The sequence below is a fragment of the Pleurodeles waltl genome, chromosome 7 (genome assembly GCF_031143425.1).
Source record: "Pleurodeles waltl isolate 20211129_DDA chromosome 7, aPleWal1.hap1.20221129, whole genome shotgun sequence".
Lineage (NCBI taxonomy): Eukaryota > Metazoa > Chordata > Amphibia > Caudata > Salamandridae > Pleurodeles > Pleurodeles waltl.
The window spans coordinates 1,326,145,749-1,326,164,550 of NC_090446.1; the positions used below are offsets into that span (position 1 = coordinate 1,326,145,749).

Here is an 18,802-nt window from a genome sequence, read left to right on the forward strand (position 1 = left end):
CATGGGCAGTGCAAGGGCCCCCCTGTGGCTCCCTGAACTTGTTCTCCACCAGACTTTTCATGGCGGTTGGACCGCCAGGAAAAGGCTGGTGTAGAACAAGGCTGTAATCAGCAAGGCGGTGCTGAGTTCAGCACTGCCCTGGGTGATTCCAAACTGCACTGCCGTCAGCCTGTTGGGATTACTAATCCTGGAGGGGACGGCAGGAAGTTGGTGGATCTGTCTGCCAACCTCATAATGTGGCAGTCCGACAGCCACCATGAGTCTGGCGGTCTGTTGACCACCAGAATCGTAATAAGCCCCTTAGTCTTAAAACAACACTAAAAACAATATTATTATTAAATACCCTTATAATTTTTATATACAATAAAATACATTTATACAATTTATTTGGATAAATAAGCCACAATAAATACTTTCACAATTCCATTCTAAAAGCCAGATAAAAATTCCTTGATGGAAACCAAGAATCTTCCTAAAGCACGTCATACTGAGGTAGCTCATATCTGTTAAAAGCGACACTGCTTGCATACGTTCTCAATTGCCACATTTTAAAAAAAGTGGCTTTAAAACTACTTTTCGTTTGTCAGAACATTTTGACAACCTAAGAGGACATGCAAGCAGTCACATTTTACTGAAGACTTATGTGCATGGGCTGTTATCCTTGCTAATTGCTGGAGTTCCCTGATGCTATGCCCCCATAAATGACATGCTAGCGGGAAGAATCCAGATGGTTAATACCCTGATTGATAAGAGTAGGCTTGGTATTGGGGGATCTGTTTGGGTATGTTGAACTGGGATATGAATTGATTATCGTACATTGTTATGACTTCTCACGGCTCTGGAGTAGTAGTAGGGCTGGATGTCTGTTCCATTTTGGATGCTCTTATCGACCAATATCATACTGTGGTAGAGTGGTGTGGAGTGGTTTCAGGAGGGGGCGGTGAGATGTTACTTCTTGGCACGTTTTATATGTATCTGTGATACACAGTTGTGATATGTGAAAATGTCAATAAAAATAATTTTTAAAAAGCAGTCACATTTTACCTTTAGTCTGCAAGTGCATTCTCTTTGTCCATCTATCATTGCCATTTTCACCTTATCCTTTATATGATATGGGCTTAAACCAATTCTTAAACTTAACACCTCAGATCTAAGCGTGGGATTAGGTAGGGCATCTATATAGGGGAACCACTCCTCATTTTGCCATGAGTTTTGCCGAAATTGGGATGTCACTCCTAATGTACCTCATATCATGTTCTCTAGTGCAATCTTTAATAGTGTACAAGTTTTCCCTTTGTACGAGTTTCCCCTTCAGCTTCCTCAATATGCACAATCTAAAGATGAACAGACTCTTTAAACAAAGGTTTGGAGTACTGGCTGTAGAAAAACTCCCAGGGAAAAGCAATCAAAGTAAAATCCACTTAAGCATGAGAAAGCAGTAAAAAACAAGCATTTCAATGCAACGGGTCTCGCATTTGCTCGAGTTGGAGCTATTAGCGTTGTAAAGAAAAGAAAACGCAGTGCGATAGCACTATGTAAAATGCAGTGCAATCGCGCTGCGTGGAAAATAAACAGATAAAGTAGTCCGGACACAATGCTGAAAACATCTTGCCTCGTATGTTTTTAGTAGTTTACCGGTGCTGTGCAGGTGGGCTAAACACCGGAAAAGGCATGACGTATGCATGCCTTTCACAAATGAAAAGAAGCAGATTTTAAAAGGCAAGCCCACAAACCAATGTAAGTGACTGACGTGACATGGGCGTGGTTGGAAGCCCAAAAAGAGATTACAGAATGGGACTGAGCGCTTTGTGCTCGCCCATAAAAAACTGCAGCTGTTTCTATTTGTTTGCGGAAACGGCATTGAAGAGGGACTCGCATTCTAAGCCGCTCCATCTCATTGTCTACAGTGCACCAGAACAGTGAGTGGATGTGCTACAAACACTGTATTAAATGCATGAGTTTAAATCCTGCTGCATAAATAAAATACCCATAGTCACAGAATGATGAAAGAATATTGTATATCATGTGAAACCATGAAGGATCCAATGCTGGAGGAGTGCAATATATTATTGCTCATTGCTGTATTTGCAGAGAATGAGATTATGTATCTGACGTGAGTTTTTCTATTTGTTTCTACGTGTGGTCTTTATCCTCACTGACTGCTTCCTTCTGAGAACATGCAGCAGTTGACCTCACTCCCCAGAATGATCAATCATAATTTGCAAAGTTCTCAGCATACTCTGAATTTGATTGCCATTAAGGACCAGCACAGCATTGTTCTGTTATTGATAAAGTGAAGGTCTTTCCATTATCTATAAATGGCAGCCCAGTCGCATGTTTTGTAACCTATTTGTTTATGAATGGCTTGTTACATTAGCAGCAGTTGGGTTATGACTGCCTTTTTATTTGGGAGTTCACACAATCTGATGCATTGAAGTTGCCACTTCAAGCAACTGGCCACACAGTACCCAGTGTGATAGGAAGGAAACTCATGAGCCCTGCCAAGTGGATCATCGGTGAGCGAAGAGAATCTGTACTGCTTTTCTCATCTTAGAAGGTAAGGCCAGGCGACATAGAGGAGCCAGATTAATTGTTGACTTGTTGAGGAGCCTTTTTTTGAAGTGTGGATTTGGGAGGCAGTGGAGAGCTCTCTAGCTGAGACAGAAATTTGCTAATTTGTATTTTAAGTGCATAGAACCCTGTTATCGTTTTGATACCACAAAACATACTTCCAGCATAAGAAGTGATTTAGTATGCTACAAACTGCGAAGAGAAGTCTGAGAACTTCAAACTAGATTCCACCACCAGTGACTGCCTGATTTACCCTTCAACATATTCTGCTTTACCCATTTTATGTACACAGTTTGCCTGTATTTGGAAAGAAGGTAATAATTCCTCCATACTGCAGTAATGAATTACTGGCTGCCTGCAGAGATCCTGGAGAGAGGTGCATCCTACTAAACATCTGCTTTCAGCATTTTGCTCTAGGACTGCGGGAACCACTCTTCTGCTGATCCACAAGGTTCAACCTTCCCCCACTAAAGATTAACTTACACCAGAAAAGTAACTAAATATGAAAAAAAAAACTTTTGGCAAATGGACAAGCAACTTGTATCTGCATTCACTTAAGGATCAAGCCCTTAGAGTACCTAGTTTCTCCTGGCATGTAGGGCACTTTAATATTTGTTTTTTTGTTTCTTCCATTTAAGTTCTACATGAGGTATGTTAGAAGGCCTAACTGCATTAGCCTTGTGTAAAGAAATGGCTCCCTGTTGCAGTTACCCCCCACTTTTTGCCTGATACTGATGCTGACTTGACTGAGAAGTGTGCTGGGACCCTGCTAACCAGGCCCCAGCACCAGTGTTCTTTCACCTAAAATGTACCATTGTCTCCACAATTGGCACAACCCTGGCACCCAGGTAAGTCCCTTGTAACTGGTACCCCTGGTACCAAGGGCCCTGATGCCAGGGAAGGTCTCTAAGGGCTGCAGCATGTCTTATGCCACCCTAGGGACACCTCACTCAGCACAGACACACTGCTTGCCAGCTTGTGTGTGCTGGTGGGGAGAAAATGACTAAGTCGACATGGCTCTCCCCTCAGGGTGCCATGCCAACCTCACACTGCCTGTGGCATAGGTAAGTCACCCCTCTAGCAGGCCTTACAGCCCTAAGGCAGGGTGCACTATACCACAGGTGAGGGCATATGTGCATGAGCACTATGCCCCTACAGTGTCTAAGCAAAACCTTAGACATTGTAAGTGCAGGGTAGCCATAAGAGTATATGGGCTGGGAGTCTGTCAAAAACGAACTCCACAGCTCCATAATGGCTACACTGAATACTGGGAAGTTTGGTATCAAACTTCTCAGAATAATAAACCCACACTGATGCCAGTGTTGGATTTATTAAAAAATGCACACAGAGTGCATCTTAGAGATGCACCCTGTATTTTACCCCTATTGTTCAGTGCAGGACTGACTGGTCTGTGCCAGCCTGCTGCTGAGACGAGTTTCTGACCTCATGCGGTGAGAGCCTTTGTGCTCTCTGAGGACAGAAACAAAGCCTGCTCTGGGTGGAGGTGCTTCACACCTCCCCCCTGCAGGAACTGTAACACCTAGCAGTGAGCTTCAAAGGCTCAAGCTTCGTGTTACAATGCCCCAGGGCACTCCAGCTAGTGGAGATGCCCGCCCCCTGGACCCAGCCCCCACTTTTGGCGGCAAGTCCAGGAGAAATAATGAGAAAAACAAGGAGGAGTCACTGGCCAGTCAGGACAGCCCCTAAGGTGTCCTGAGCTGAGGTGACTCTGACTTTTAGAAATCCTCCATCTTGCAGATGGAGGATTCCCCCAATAGGAATAGGGATGTGACCCCCTCCCGTTGGGAGGAGGCACAAAAAGGGTGTACCCACCCTCAGGGCTAGTAGCCATTGGCTACTAACCCCCCAGACCTAAACACGCCCTTAAATTTAGTATTTAAGGGCTTCCCTGAACCTAAGAATTCAGATTCCTGCAACTACAAGAAGAAGGACTGCGAAGCTGAAAACCCCTGCAGAGGAAGACCAGAAGACACCAACTGCCTTGGCCCCAGAACTCACCGGCCTGTCTCCTGCCTTCCAAAGAACCCTGCTCCAGCGACGCTTTCCAAGGGACCAGCAACCTCTGAATCCTCTGAGGACTGCCCCGCTTCGAAGAAGACAAGAAACTCCCGAGGACAGCGGCACTGCTCCAAAAGAACTGCAACTTTGTTACAAGGAGCAGATTTAAAGACCCCTGCAACTCCCTGCAAGAAGCGTGAGACTTGCAACACTGCACCCGGCGACCCCGACTCGACTGGTGGAGAACACACAGCTCAGAGAGGACCCTCCGGCGACTCTACGACTGTGAGTAACCAAAGTTGTCCCCCCTGAGCCCCCACAGCGACGCCTGCAGAGGGAATCCCCAGGCTCCCCCTGACCGCGACTGTCTTAGACTCCATTTCCCGACGGCTGGAAAAGACCCTGCACCCGCAGCCCCCAGCGCCTAGAGAAACGGAACTTCTGTGCAGGAGTGACCCCCAGGAGGCCCTCTCCCTTGCCTAGGTGGTGGCTACCCCGAGGAGCCCCCCCCTTGCCTGCCTGCACCGCTGAAGAGACCCCTTGGTCTCCCATTGAAAACCGAAGGAAACCCGACGCTTGTTCCCACACTGCACCCGGCCGCCCCCGCGCTGCTGAGGGTGTACTTTCTGTGCTAACTTGTGTCCCCCCCGGTGCCCTACAAAACCCCCCTGGTCTGCCCTCCGAAGACGCGGGTACTTACATGCAAGCAGACTGGAACCGGGGCACCCCCTTCTCTCCATTGAAGCCTATGTGTTTTGGGCACCTCTTTGACCTTTGCACCTGACCGGCCCTGAGCTGCTGGTGTGATAACTTTGGGGTTGCTCTGAACCCCCAACGGTGGGCTACCTTGGACCAAAAACTGAAACCTGTAAGTGACTTACTTACCTGTTAAAACTAACAATAACTTACCTCCCCCAGGAACTGTGAAAATTGCAGTGTCCACTTTTAAAACAGCTTATTGTGTTTTATGACAAAAGTATACATGCTAATGTAATGATACAAAGTTCCTAGAGTACTTACCTGCAATACCTTTCAAACAAGCTATTACATGTGAAATTTGAACCTGTGGTTCTTAAAATAAACTAAGAAAAGATATTTTTCTATTACAAAACCTATTTGCTGGATTTGTCTCTGAGTGTGTGTACCTCATTTATTGTCAATGTGTATGTACAACAAATGCTTAACACTACTCCTTGGATAAGCCTACTGCTCGACCACACTACCACAAAATAGAGCATTAGTATTATCTCTTTTTACCACTATTTTACCTCTAAGGGGAACCCTTGGACTCTGTGCATGCTATTCCTTACTTTGAAATAGCACATACAGAGCCAACTTCCTACATTGGTGGATCAGCGGTGGGGTACAAGACTTTGCATTTGCTGGACTACTCAGCCAATACCTGATCACACGACAAATTCCAAAATTGTCATTAGAAATTGATTTTTGCAATTTGAAAAGTTTTCTAAATTCTTGAAAGTCCTGCTAGGGCCTTGTGTTAGTCCCTGTTAGCATTTCTTTTAGAGTTTAAAAGTTTGTTAAAAGTTTGAATTAGATTCTATAACTAGTTTTAGTTTCTTAAAAAGCATTCCAACTTTTAGAAGTATAATGTCTAGTACAGATATGAATGTGGTGGAACTCGACACCACACCTTACCTCCATCTACAGATGAAAGAGCTAAGGTCACTCTGTACCATAAGAAAAATAACAATGGGCTCCAGACCTACCAAAGTACAGCTCCAGGAGCTGTTGGCAGGGTATGATAGAGCCAACCCCTCTGTGGATAACACAGAGGAAGATGATAGTGAATTGGAGGAAGATTCCCCCCTACCAGTCCTATCTAGGGAGGACAGGGCCTCTCAAGCCCTGACTCCAAAAATACTAGTCAGAGATGCTGGCTCCCTCACAGGAGGGACCAGCACCTCTGAAATCACTGAGGATAACTCCAGTGAAGAGGACATCCAGTTAGCCAGGATGGCCAAAAGATTGGCTGTGGAAAGACAGATCCTAGCCATAGAAAGGGAAAGAAAAGAGATGGGCCTAGGACCCATCAATGGTGGCAGCAACATAACTAGGGTCAGAGATTCTCCTGACATGTTGAAAATCCCCAAAGGGATTGTAACTAAATTTGAAGATGGTGATGACATCACCAAATGGTTCACAGCTTTTGAGAGGGCTTGTGAAACCAGAAAAGTGAACAAATCTCACTGGGGTGCTCTCCTTTGGGAAATGTTCACAGGAAAGTGTAGGGATAGACTCCTCACACTCTCTAAAAAAGATGCAGAATCTTATGACCTCATGAAGGGTACCCTGATTGAGGGCTTTGGATTCTCCACTGAGGAGTATAGGATTAGATTCAGGGGGGCTCAAAAATCCTCGAGCCAGACCTGGGTTGATTTTGTTGACTACTCAGTGAAAACACTGGATGGTTGGGTAACTGGAAATGAAGTGCATGACTATGTTGGGCTTTATAATTTGTTTATGAAAGAACACATTTTAAGTAACTGCTTCAATGAAAAGTTGCATCAGTATCTGGTAGACCTAGGTCCAATTTCTCCCGAAGAATTGGGAAAGAAGGCAGACCACTGGGTCAAGACTAGGGTAACCAAAACTTCCACTGGGGGTGACCAAAAGAAAGGGGTTACAAAACCTCCCCAGGAGAAAGTGGGTGACACTAGAAACAAATAAAAAGAGTCCTCTGTAGGCCCCCAAAAACCAGAACAGGTGGGTGGGTCCCAAGACACAACCCAAAACAAAGGTGGGTACCAGGGTAAGAACTGGGATGCCACTAAGGCATGGTGCCATAACTGTAGACAGACAGGGCACCACACCAAGGACACTTCTTGTCCCAAAAACAAACCCCCTAGCAAAATCCCAGGGGTAACCAGTGTAGCCATTGGGGATGACTCCTCAGATGAGGAGGTCTTCATAGCTTTCAACTGGAAAATGGGCCCAACAGGTGAGGTGGAGATTCCAGAGGGAAGTAGACACTTCCACCACCTACTGGTGAATGGAATCCCAGACACTGCCCTGAGAGACACTTGTGCCAGTCACACTATTGTGCATGACAGGCTGGTGTTCTCAAACCAGTACATCCCAGGTGAGATGGCCAGAGTAAGAGTTAGCCCAGACAGGGTCACTGATAGGCCTGTGGCTTTTGTGCCCATAGAAGTGGGTGGGACTTTTAGCTGGAGAAGGGTGGTAGTCAGTACAGACCTCCCCCTTGATTGTCTCCTTGGAAATGACTACCCAGAGGTTAGTCAGAGCCCAAGAGAGGAACTGGTCCAGTGCCAGTCCTCTCCCAAGGATTCTGGAGGTCCTGCCCCTGCAGTAACTGCAAGTAGGCCCCAGAAGAAAAAGAAAAGAAAACAGACTAGGAAAGGTGGGCAACCTTTAGCCAAGGTTCCAGCAAGCCAAGGAGATTCTGCTCCAGTAGGGGAGAACTCCAAAAGTGGCACTGGTACAGTCCAACCTTACTCACAAGAAGTCCTGGTTAGTCAGGCAACTGTTAAGCCTGAGTGTGTGGCTCCTCAGCTAACAGAAGAAAGAGTGGAAGAAGGGTGTTTACTACAAGATGTGGTAACCCCCCACTCTAATACAGCAGACAGGCACCCTGAACCCAAAGAAGCCTGTAACTTAGCCCCTTCCCTTGTAGGTGAACAGCTAAAGGAGTGGTTCTGGGCACTGACAGCTGTCAGTGGCCTCTGCTGGGTGTTAGCCTTTATGGCTGCACTATCCTTGGCATGGTGGTCTGACCACATGCCAAATAGCAAATTAGGCCCCCTGACCCTGTTGGTCATGGTGGGGTTACTCCAGCTCTGGGTAACCTCTTTGGGTAAGCTAGGGGTGACCCTGGCTAAGATAAGATTAGCAGAGGTGGATACCTCTAACCTCAAAATAGAGAGAATGGGTGGAGACATTAAAGACACAGACAAGAGGCAATTCAGACTAGGTCCTATTACTGTGGAAGTGGGTCAGTTCCCCAGGGGGAATGACCTGAGCAGGAGGATGTAAGGCAGAGTAGGCCCTGCAACAAACCAGCCTATTTCCTCTACTCTTCCTCGCCTGACAGACTAGGAAGACTCTCCCAGCTTTGGCTGAGTCTCCTGGCCTGTGGGCTGGGGGGGGCTTGTGTAAAGAAATGGCTCCCTGTTGCAGTTACCCCCCACTTTTTGCCTGATACTGATGCTGACTTGACTGAGAAGTGTGCTGGGACCCTGCTAACCAGGCCCCAGCACCAGTGTTCTTTCACCTAAAATGTACCATTGTCTCCACAATTGGCACAACCCTGGCACCCAGGTAAGTCCCTTGTAACTGGTACCCCTGGTACCAAGGGCCCTGATGCCAGGGAAGGTCTCTAAGGGCTGCAGCATGTCTTATGCCACCCTAGGGACCCCTCACTCAGCACAGACACACTGCTTGCCAGCTTGTGTGTGCTGGTGGGGAGAAAATGACTACGTCGACATGGCACTCCCCTCAGGGTGCCATGCCAACCTCACACTGCCTGTGGCATAGGTAAGTCACCCCTCTAGCAGGCCTTACAGCCCTAAGGCAGGGTGCACTATACCACAGGTGAGGGCATATGTGCATGAGCACTATGCCCCTACAGTGTCTAAGCAAAACCTTAGACATTGTAAGTGCAGGGTAGCCATAAGAGTATATGGGCTGGGAGTCTGTCAAAAACGAACTCCACAGCTCCATAATGGCTACACTGAATACTGGGAAGTTTGGTATCAAACTTCTCAGAATAATAAACCCACACTGATGCCAGTGTTGGATTTATTAAAAAATGCACACAGAGTGCATCTTAGAGATGCACCCTGTATTTTACCCAATTGTTCAGTGCAGGACTGACTGGTCTGTGCCAGCCTGCTGCTGAGACGAGTTTCTGACCTCATGCGGTGAGAGCCTTTGTGCTCTCTGAGGACAGAAACAAAGCCTGCTCTGGGTGGAGGTGCTTCACACCTCCCCCCTACAGGAACTGTAACACCTAGCAGTGAGCTTCAAAGGCTCAAGCTTCGTGTTACAATGCCCCAGGGCACTCCAGCTAGTGGAGATGCCCGCCCCCTGGACCCAGCCCCCACTTTTGGCGGCAAGTCCAGGAGAAATAATGAGAAAAACAAGGAGGAGTCACTGGCCAGTCAGGACAGCCCCTAAGGTGTCCTGAGCTGAGGTGACTCTGACTTTTAGAAATCCTCCATCTTGCAGATGGAGGATTCCCCCAATAGGAATAGGGATGTGACCCCCTCCCCTTGGGAGGAGGCACAAAAAGGGTGTACCCACCCTCAGGGCTAGTAGCCATTGGCTACTAACCCCCCAGACCTAAACATGCCCTTAAATTTAGTATTTAAGGGCTTCCCTGAACCTAAGAATTCAGATTCCTGCAACTACAAGAAGAAGGACTGCGAAGCTGAAAACCCCTGCAGAGGAAGACCAGAAGACACCAACTGCCTTGGCCCCAGAACTCACCGGCCTGTCTCCTGCCTTCCAAAGAACCCTGCTCCAGCGACGCTTTCCAAGGGACCAGCGACCTCTGAATCCTCTGAGGACTGCCCCGCTTCGAAGAAGACAAGAAACTCCCGAGGACAGCGGCACTGCTCCAAAAGAACTGCAACTTTGTTACAAGGAGCAGATTTAAAGACCCCTGCAACTCCCCGCAAGAAGCGTGAGACTTGCAACACTGCACCCGGCGACCCCGACTCGACTGGTGGAGAACACACAGCTCAGAGAGGACCCTCCGGCGACTCTACGACTGTGAGTAACCAAAGTTGTCCCCCCTGAGCCCCCACAGCGACGCCTGCAGAGGGAATCCCCAGGCTCTCCCCTGACCGCGACTGTCTTAGACTCCATTTCCCGACGGCTGGAAAAGACCCTGCACCCGCAGCCCCCAGCGCCTAGAGAAACGGAACTTCTGTGCAGGAGTGACCCCCAGGAGGCCCTCTCCCTTGCCTAGGTGGTGGCTACCCCGAGGAGCCCCCCCTTGCCTGCCTGCACCGCTGAAGAGACCCCTTGGTCTCCCATTGAAAACCGAAGGAAACCCGACGCTTGTTCCCACACTGCACCCGGCCGCCCCCGCGCTGCTGAGGGTGTACTTTCTGTGCTAACTTGTGTCCCCCCCGGTGCCCTACAAAACCCCCCTGGTCTGCCCTCCGAAGACGCGGGTACTTACCTGCAAGCAGACTGGAACCGGGGCACCCCCTTCTCTCCATTGAAGCCTATGTGTTTTGGGCACCTCTTTGACCTTTGCACCTGACCGGCCCTGAGCTGCTGGTGTGATAACTTTGGGGTTGCTCTGAACCCCCAACGGTGGGCTACCTTGGACCAAAAACTGAAACCTGTAAGTGACTTACTTACCTGTTAAAACTAACAATAACTTACCTCCCCCAGGAACTGTGAAAATTGCACTGTGTCCACTTTTAAAACAGCTTATTGTGTTTTATGACAAAAGTATACATGCTAATGTAATGATACAAAGTTCCTAGAGTACTTACCTGCAATACCTTTCAAACAAGCTATTACATGTGAAATTTGAACCTGTGGTTCTTAAAATAAACTAAGAAAATATATTTTTCTATTACAAAACCTATTGGCTGGATTTGTCTCTGAGTGTGTGTACCTCATTTATTGTCTATGTGTATGTACAACAAATGCTTAACACTACTCCTTGGATAAGCCTACTGCTCGACCACACTACCACAAAATAGAGCATTAGTATTATCTCTTTTTACCACTATTTTACCTCTAAGGGGAACCCTTGGACTCTGTGCATGCTATTCCTTACTTTGAAATAGCACATACAGAGCCAACTTCCTACACCTTGTTACCAAAGATATGCTAAAATAAGCTAGCCTTTGTGTGTCAAATGTTTTGTCCCTTGAAGGATCTCAGTCCACTCACATGAAGACTGTTCCATCTTCTCAAGATAGCTTAGCAAACCAATTCACTTTAGAGAGGAATCAACAGATCTGTTGCTCTTGCTTTCTGTGTCTAATTGGTAATGTATTGGAAACAATATATGGCACTAACTAAGCCAGTATTACTTGCTCACCTGTTTTCAATTGGTCCAGAATTTTCATGATGCCTTTCAGCTGACCCTCATAACTGTCGGCTTGTTTTCTCGCCTCTTCTTGCTTGTACTCAATCTCCTTCAGGATCATTCTGTGCTCCTGGTCCAGACGCACTCCTTGGGCTTTGAAATCATCAATTTCTTTTTTAATCTGGTGAGCAAATGCAAAAGAAAACCATAGGCTTGAAGGGACGAGTAGCAGAGGTAAAAGGGCAGCAACAGAGTATTTATCACCTAAGTAAGGTTTCATTTTAAAATTGAACTACCTTCCCCAAAGACATGAAGTGCTGGCTGTCTGAAAACTCTCTACCCAAGATGGATAATTTGGTTTTTGGAGATAAGCAGCAATTAGCGTGTAAAGACGTCATTATTTTGGTCAATCAACAATTATACAATGTTTAGAGGGTATGCAATTTGTGCAATCTCCTTCTTTAAAAGTACCCTGGGAGCTTCTAAATATGTTAGCAAAAGAATAGTTCCTTGGTGGGTACGCAACAGATATTATAGCTGCTCTCATCAATCAGTAAAATACTGTCTGTAATAAGAAATGTGTTATGCCCTGTCTCATGTCTTGTATGTATATCTTATGTCCAGGGTGTTCTATTGAATTTGGTTGGTAACACATCGTTTTGGAATGTTTTTATGTGATTGTTAAGGATTCAATAGCACTTACTGTGCCACTGTTCGGCTGCATGGCTGCCGCTTTGGATCCTTTGGATGATGAACTAAATTGTAATTGTATTTGTTCCCTATCTTCCTCATTCCACTGGCCATAAGGCACTGACTATACCCACACTTGAAACCAAGTCTTTCAGCATTCCTTATTAAAGCTGGCTATTTTCCTGCATTCTCACTCATGTCTCCTCCCCACAACAACATTCTGGGTTTACTTCGGTGTCCCTATAGTTCAGGCATTGAGTGCATACATTTTGTGATCTTCAGGGCTCGCTCCAGACCCTTTATGTCTTTAAAATGCAGTTCAGCATTGCATTGAAGAAGTCAGTATCTCCAGTGTGCACATATCAAAAAATTGCTTGGTCAGTGACATTCACACAAGCTGTGAAGGCACATCACTTTAATGTGATTGCTGATGTAATTATTTTGAACAGAACAAAATATTTGCATTCCAACACCAACTGCTACATGTTAGGCTGAACAGCACCTGTAAACAATGCCTGCAGGGACCTGAGTATGAGCAATACCACTCCTGGCCATTGTTGGTTTCTCTGTAATTCTGAACTCTGAATTATCGGGTTCGCAAATGCCAAACACAATCATTTTGAGCCCAGTGACCTATGCGTAGAGCTGAGGGCAGATGCTGCGACCAATCCGTGCTCTCAACACAGCAAATGCTGTGCCCTCACTCTGACCTCCCAATACACAATCATCAAACCAAACTCAGAGGCCACTAAACAGCCTCTGTACACATGTACCACCTGCTCCAAGAAGACACTAAGGAGTTGATAACGAGTCTGGAGGATGGAAAACTCCGTCTGCCAAACTCTCGACCGGGTGGCCGCTGCCTACGCGGCAACCTCCCCGACAGAGCTATTGTGGGTTTCGTGCTAGGTCGTAGGGTGGAAACCTACATTTCCGCCCGCTGGCCTAGCGGGAAACAGGCTACAGCATTGTCTCTGGCTCGTAATCGAGCCGGCGGCAATGCTGTCGTCTGCAGGGTGCACCTGCACCCTCGCAGTGTTCACTGCGAGCGTGGTGGCCAGGGGGGCCCCTGCACTGCCCATGCCAAGTGCATGGGTAGTGTAGGGTGGCCCCTGTGGCCCCCTGCACCTGTTCTCCGCCAGCCTTTTCATGGCAGTGCTACTGCCATAAAACCGCTGGCAGAGAACAAGGTTGTAATCCCCAGGGCAGCGCTGCTTGCAGCATTGCCCTGGAGGATTAGGACCTTTGCCACTGCCAGACCACCAGGATCAAAGATCCTGGTGAAGCTGATGGTTCCCTGGCAGTCAGACCGCCAGGGTTGTTATGTGGCTGTCGGACGGCCGGATTGGCGGCGGTCCAGACAGCCACCGCGAGAGTGGCGATCTATTGACCACCACACTCGTAATGAAGCCCTAAATATTTGTACATTTAGACACATTATTTCTCTTAGAAATGGGTAAAACACACAGAATTGGGGTCAGAATTGAAATACCTTTATGTTATTTTCCATAATCCTTGGCTATAGGTGCGGTGATTCTGCCCTCCGGTTTGCCTGTATGATATCAGGGCCCAAGTGTGCAGCTGCGCTGCATCGGATAGCAATAGTCTCTATCGCCCAGTACTTCACTGGGTATTTTTCACTGATACACACCCCTTTCTTTGTACATCGTTTGGAAGTATGTGTTGTATTTCTAGGCAGACAGGTCCCTGAACACTCTGCAGTGTTTGCACACCCTATCTTATACGCATGAGAAGTGTAAATGTCTAGGTTGTATGCACTGTTATGGAGTCTTAGTTTACCTGCATTCTGATATTTGCAATTTAACGATTTAGAGGTAATCTGCTATTCGTACAGCTACAAGGGTGAGCCAGCAAATAAACAGAGGTATTCGTTCATGGCTTTCAATACATATTTGCATTGTTAAAGATAGGTTTTAATTTTGAGGACAAGGGCTATATATTTATTAAATATTTAGAATTAGAACTGCAGAGTCTCTTAATGCACCTGCCACAATCCAAGAGAGGGAGACTGAGTTACTGTGTGATTTCAAAGAAGCAAGGGCAGGATTGGAAATACAGTGCAATAGACAAGAAAGTTCTGTAGTGCCCAAACAAACGTTATTTACCAAAGGATATGGAAATAAAAATTATGATAGTTATATAGCTTTTCCCCTAGAAGAATGTAAGTTTGAAATTATCACAACACAAGGTGATGAAGATTGTTCCAGTAGTGCACCGGAACAACCTGATTTATACGTTAGCTGTTTGCTCCTGGTTGTTGTGGTCTTCCACCAGCTGGTCAGTGGGCTGGCAGCCGTATCTGAATTAAGCATGTAGGGTGTGTAGCAGCAAAAACATACTTAGGCCCATATTTATACTCTGTTTGTGCCGGATTTGGGTCATTTCTTTTGACGCAAAACTGGCGCAAACCTAGCTAGTGCCAAATTTATGGAGTTAGAGTCATTTTGTTACCGAGGAAACCTACCTTGCGTCAATGAGATGCAAGGTAGGCGTTCCTGGGCAATAAATGACTCAAAGGCATTTGCGCCTTATTTATACTCCCGTGCAAAAATGACGCACGGGAGAAGGAGGGCCTTAAAAAATGTCCCTAAGCCTGTTTAGAGTCATTTTTTAATGCCTGGGTCTCCAACCATGGAAGCAGTCTACAGGTGCCCTTCCCTGCACCCAGGGACACCCTCTGCAACCCTCACCCACCCCTGGAGGACACCAATGGATGGGGGGACCCATCTACGGTAAGTACAGATAAGTAGAGGTAAGTATTTTTTTTTTTTTTTAGGTGGCATGGGGGGGGGGCTAACTTGGGCCCCCCTACATGCCACTGTGCCCAATGGCCATGCCCAGGGGACAGAAGTCCCCTGGGCATGGCCATTGGGCACGGGGGCATGACTCCTGTCTTTGCTAAGACAGGAGTCATTTCCATGGGGGTTGTGCGTCAAAAAATGACACTAGTCAGGTTAGAGTCAATATTTTTTAATCTAACCTGACTTGCACCATTCTTTGACGCACAACCCCCAGTCTTCCCTACGCCTCCACTGCCCGGTTAGCATCAATTATTTTGATGCTAACCAGGCCGCAGCGCCGGCTACCGTCATTCATTAAATATGACACCCGGCTGGCGCATTGGAATGGCAGTAGCCGGTGTTAAACTTTTTGATGCAAACCTACGCTAGGTTTGCATCAAAAAGTATAAATATGAGCCTAAGGGTCTTATTTAGAGTGCACAGGTAAGAGATATTTGTCTACCTGATGAAGAAAAACCTAAACCCAGAATAGAATCCACTAGTAAAAGTTCCTTCGCAACACAATTCCCCTGAAGACGTAAATTGAGCTGGTGGATTCTACTCAGTACTTATAGTCCCTGGGAGAAACTGGAGGAATATCAGCCACCAACTATAAATCAGGCCTTAAGAGTGGTTGTAATATTGTTGGGGGGGGGGGGAAAGGACACAGAGTTAAATCTATTTGTGGGACATGATTAGAGAAGGTCCCACATCCCTCTTTAGCTCTTGTGCAATAGGGACCAATCAATATCCACAGAATCTCACAGCCCTGAGACAGAAATGAAACAATCCAGAAAGAAATAAAATCTTTCCTGCCTGCAGCATGCAGCATTACCACTGATGAGTGTCTGAATGTATAAATTATTCATTAGCACAGAATATGTAGCCCCAATTAAGTTATGCTGCAAAATAATGAATTCTTATTGGAATTGTTGTAAATACTGTGGTGCCGTTGGGAGAAACACAAAGACCACATACTCTAGAAAAAGACACAAAATGTCTACTCACCTCTGCAATCTGCTCCATCAGCCTCTCTGTCTCATTATTCTGCTCATTCACGTAGTTGAAGAGCGCAAAATTCCTATCTTCCACTGAGAAAAACAAAGTCAACCACGATAGGTGGTAGGCAAAAGCATGCACATGAGATATTAATTAATTAAAATATCCCTAAAGTAAGTGTTTAAAACAACCAAAATGTATGGAGGACTGGTCACTTTCTGGCTAATATGTCATTTTCCAACACAATAATTTCATTTGAGTGGCACAGTAAGCAAAAAAAAAACACAATTGGCTGAAATGCTAACATGAGCGTTTGCCAGTGGTTAGAATAGTTACAAGAATTTCTCCCATCTATAGTGTGTTTTATGTAACGTTCCAAGTGGCAAAGTGTATGCCTAGACGTAGGTCCCTTGCTCGCTGGCCACAAGATCTAAGCTATACCTCTCTGATGAGGCCTAATAATGCTGAAACCTGGTGCTGATTTACATGAGGCTGGTCTTTGTATACAGTGGCACTGTGGACAAAAACCGTGTGCTAAATGGTACCCGGAGCCTTTGCCAGTGGTTGGACTATTTCAAGCACTCCTCCCATCACTTTCACCTATAGGCACAGTCGATACTGTAAGTTAATAGAGTTTGGATTTAACAGGTAAGACTCTAGCTGTGCATTATAATCCCTTTATATAATGATAAATCCATCCTCTCTGAACAGCATACCTAAGAAACACTTGGCCTGCAGTTAGGCCAGAACCGTTCACTATGATGCGCAGCCTGTTACCGTTTCTTTTTGGTTTCTTGGTTTATGATGGGGTGACACCCTTAAAGGGTAGTTCAACATGGAGGTCAATGCAGTAGTGGTTTTAGATTATCTGCAAAAAGCTCCGTGGTTTAAGTAGCACTTCCATATAAGCAGACTGCTTTTCTAGGACATAACAAATGTAAAAGAAAGAAAGATCAATGTCTCCTGCTCTTCTCTTGTTATCTTTTCTCCACTCTGTCAGTCTCGTCGGTTTCCCAATCTAGATTGTCAAAAGTTCCAGCTCTCTTTGCACTCCTATTTCTGCCCTTTCTCTATTCAGCAACGCCTGCCCTCCTAGCATTCCATAACAGCCCAAGATCTCCCTAGACCTCCTTCTCTCACAGCAGCACTCCATGCCTGTCTTATAGTTCCCATGCTGGGTCATGATTCACTGGCTTCCCACATCTCGCCAATAGCTTCTGCTCTTCCATCTGTCTGCACTGTACCTTCTCATTCTCAACCACTCTCCCAGCACTCCACATCTGCCCTATTAGTCTACCAGCATTATATCCCATCACAGCTCGCTGCTCTCCCAACATTGCACATCTGGCCTGAGTCTGCTCACTCCTCGTTTCTCACCAGCATTCCATGCCTGCCTTATAACCCTTCCATGGATACCCTGTACCACCCCACCCTGCTTTCCCACCATTTCATGCCCGCTGCTTCAAAATACCTCGATACCTTCCACTCTTTCAATATGCCCACTGTTCCAGCAGTCAATGTGCCTTTATCGCAGAGTTGGACCCACTTGACATCCATTTATAATGAACTTTTGCTCCACGTATTCATCCAATCCTTCGGCTGTTTAGAATCTGTTTCTTTCATTGCTATTCCCAATTTACTTTTCGTCCATGTCCTCCCCATAGTGTTCTGAAGTAGTAGCTAGGTGACATAATAATATTAAGAAGAAGAAGATGCTGAATATTGATAAAGACATCTCTCCTTATTATCTCCTACTCTCCCAGATTTACAAATCATCTTCATATCTCCCTAAACACCTTCTGCTCTTCCAGCATTCCGCGTCTGCAGCACTGCCATGCTTCCCTTCTTTTCCCTCTTGAGTTCTACCCCCTTTTCCCTTGCCTGTCGCTCCAACCATTGAGCTAGTTCTGCTATTTCTGGCTTTACAATCTGTCCGTCTATCCCCAGCAGTCACTGCTTCTTCGCAAATGCCCTCTCTTACATGCTCATACTTCACATTCCCTGTCCGCAGTAACTTACCTTCTCTGCCATGCTCTATGCTCACTAACACTATTTGCTCCCTGTCCTATTATCTAAAACTACTCCTTTCTTGGCACTCCTTGGAATAAAAAAATAAATAAAAGCTGACTAGAAGAGCTACAAAAAATACTTGATGAAAGGAATGGAGACAGCACCTCTTCAAGTTTGCGGTGCCCAACAGTTGAGAGCTGATATGTCCATTTCAGGCTCACCTTCTATGAACTTGGAGACGAGGATGTCCAAGTTGTCCTCGTTTGTGATATTACGAATCTGCTGGAAGGCTGCTTCGTAGGTCTCCACCGTCTCTTCTGTCGGATCCCTTCTCTTTCTTTCAGACTCTTCCTTCTCTGAATAAATGGCAATCAGAATATATTTTTTAAATGTGCTCGTAAAACCATGAAAAACAGGTCTCAATCTTACCAGAAACAATTCTATCCCACTGCAGAAAAATTAAAAGAACAAATCCATTGAAAGGAATATGAACCAGGGACATGTAGGCTCATCATAGATCTAAGGAGGGTGAACTCAATCTACTCGGCTAGCCCACAAATCAATCAAAATGTTTTTGTAGAAACCATACAACACCTATAAACCTGGCCTTGGCAGCTAAACAAATGTTACTTCTCCATCGGAAGACAATATAAGACGTGGATTACTAAACAAACCT

The 18,802-nt window shown here is 46.1% G+C and overlaps 1 protein-coding gene across 3 annotated transcripts in view; it reads right to left on the minus strand.

The window, feature by feature from the left end:
* ODAD1 (outer dynein arm docking complex subunit 1) overlaps positions 1-18,802 on the minus strand; it is a 113,367-nt gene that overhangs the window by 33,071 nt on the left and 61,494 nt on the right. For all 3 annotated transcript variants that reach the window (XM_069200672.1, XM_069200673.1, XM_069200674.1), the window contains 3 exons: positions 18,348-18,482; positions 16,126-16,208; positions 11,639-11,807 (listed from right to left, as the gene is read on the minus strand). In XM_069200672.1, coding sequence (XP_069056773.1) covers positions 11,639-11,807; positions 16,126-16,208; positions 18,348-18,482 — 387 coding nt within the window. The remainder of the gene's footprint in view (positions 1-11,638; positions 11,808-16,125; positions 16,209-18,347; positions 18,483-18,802) is intronic.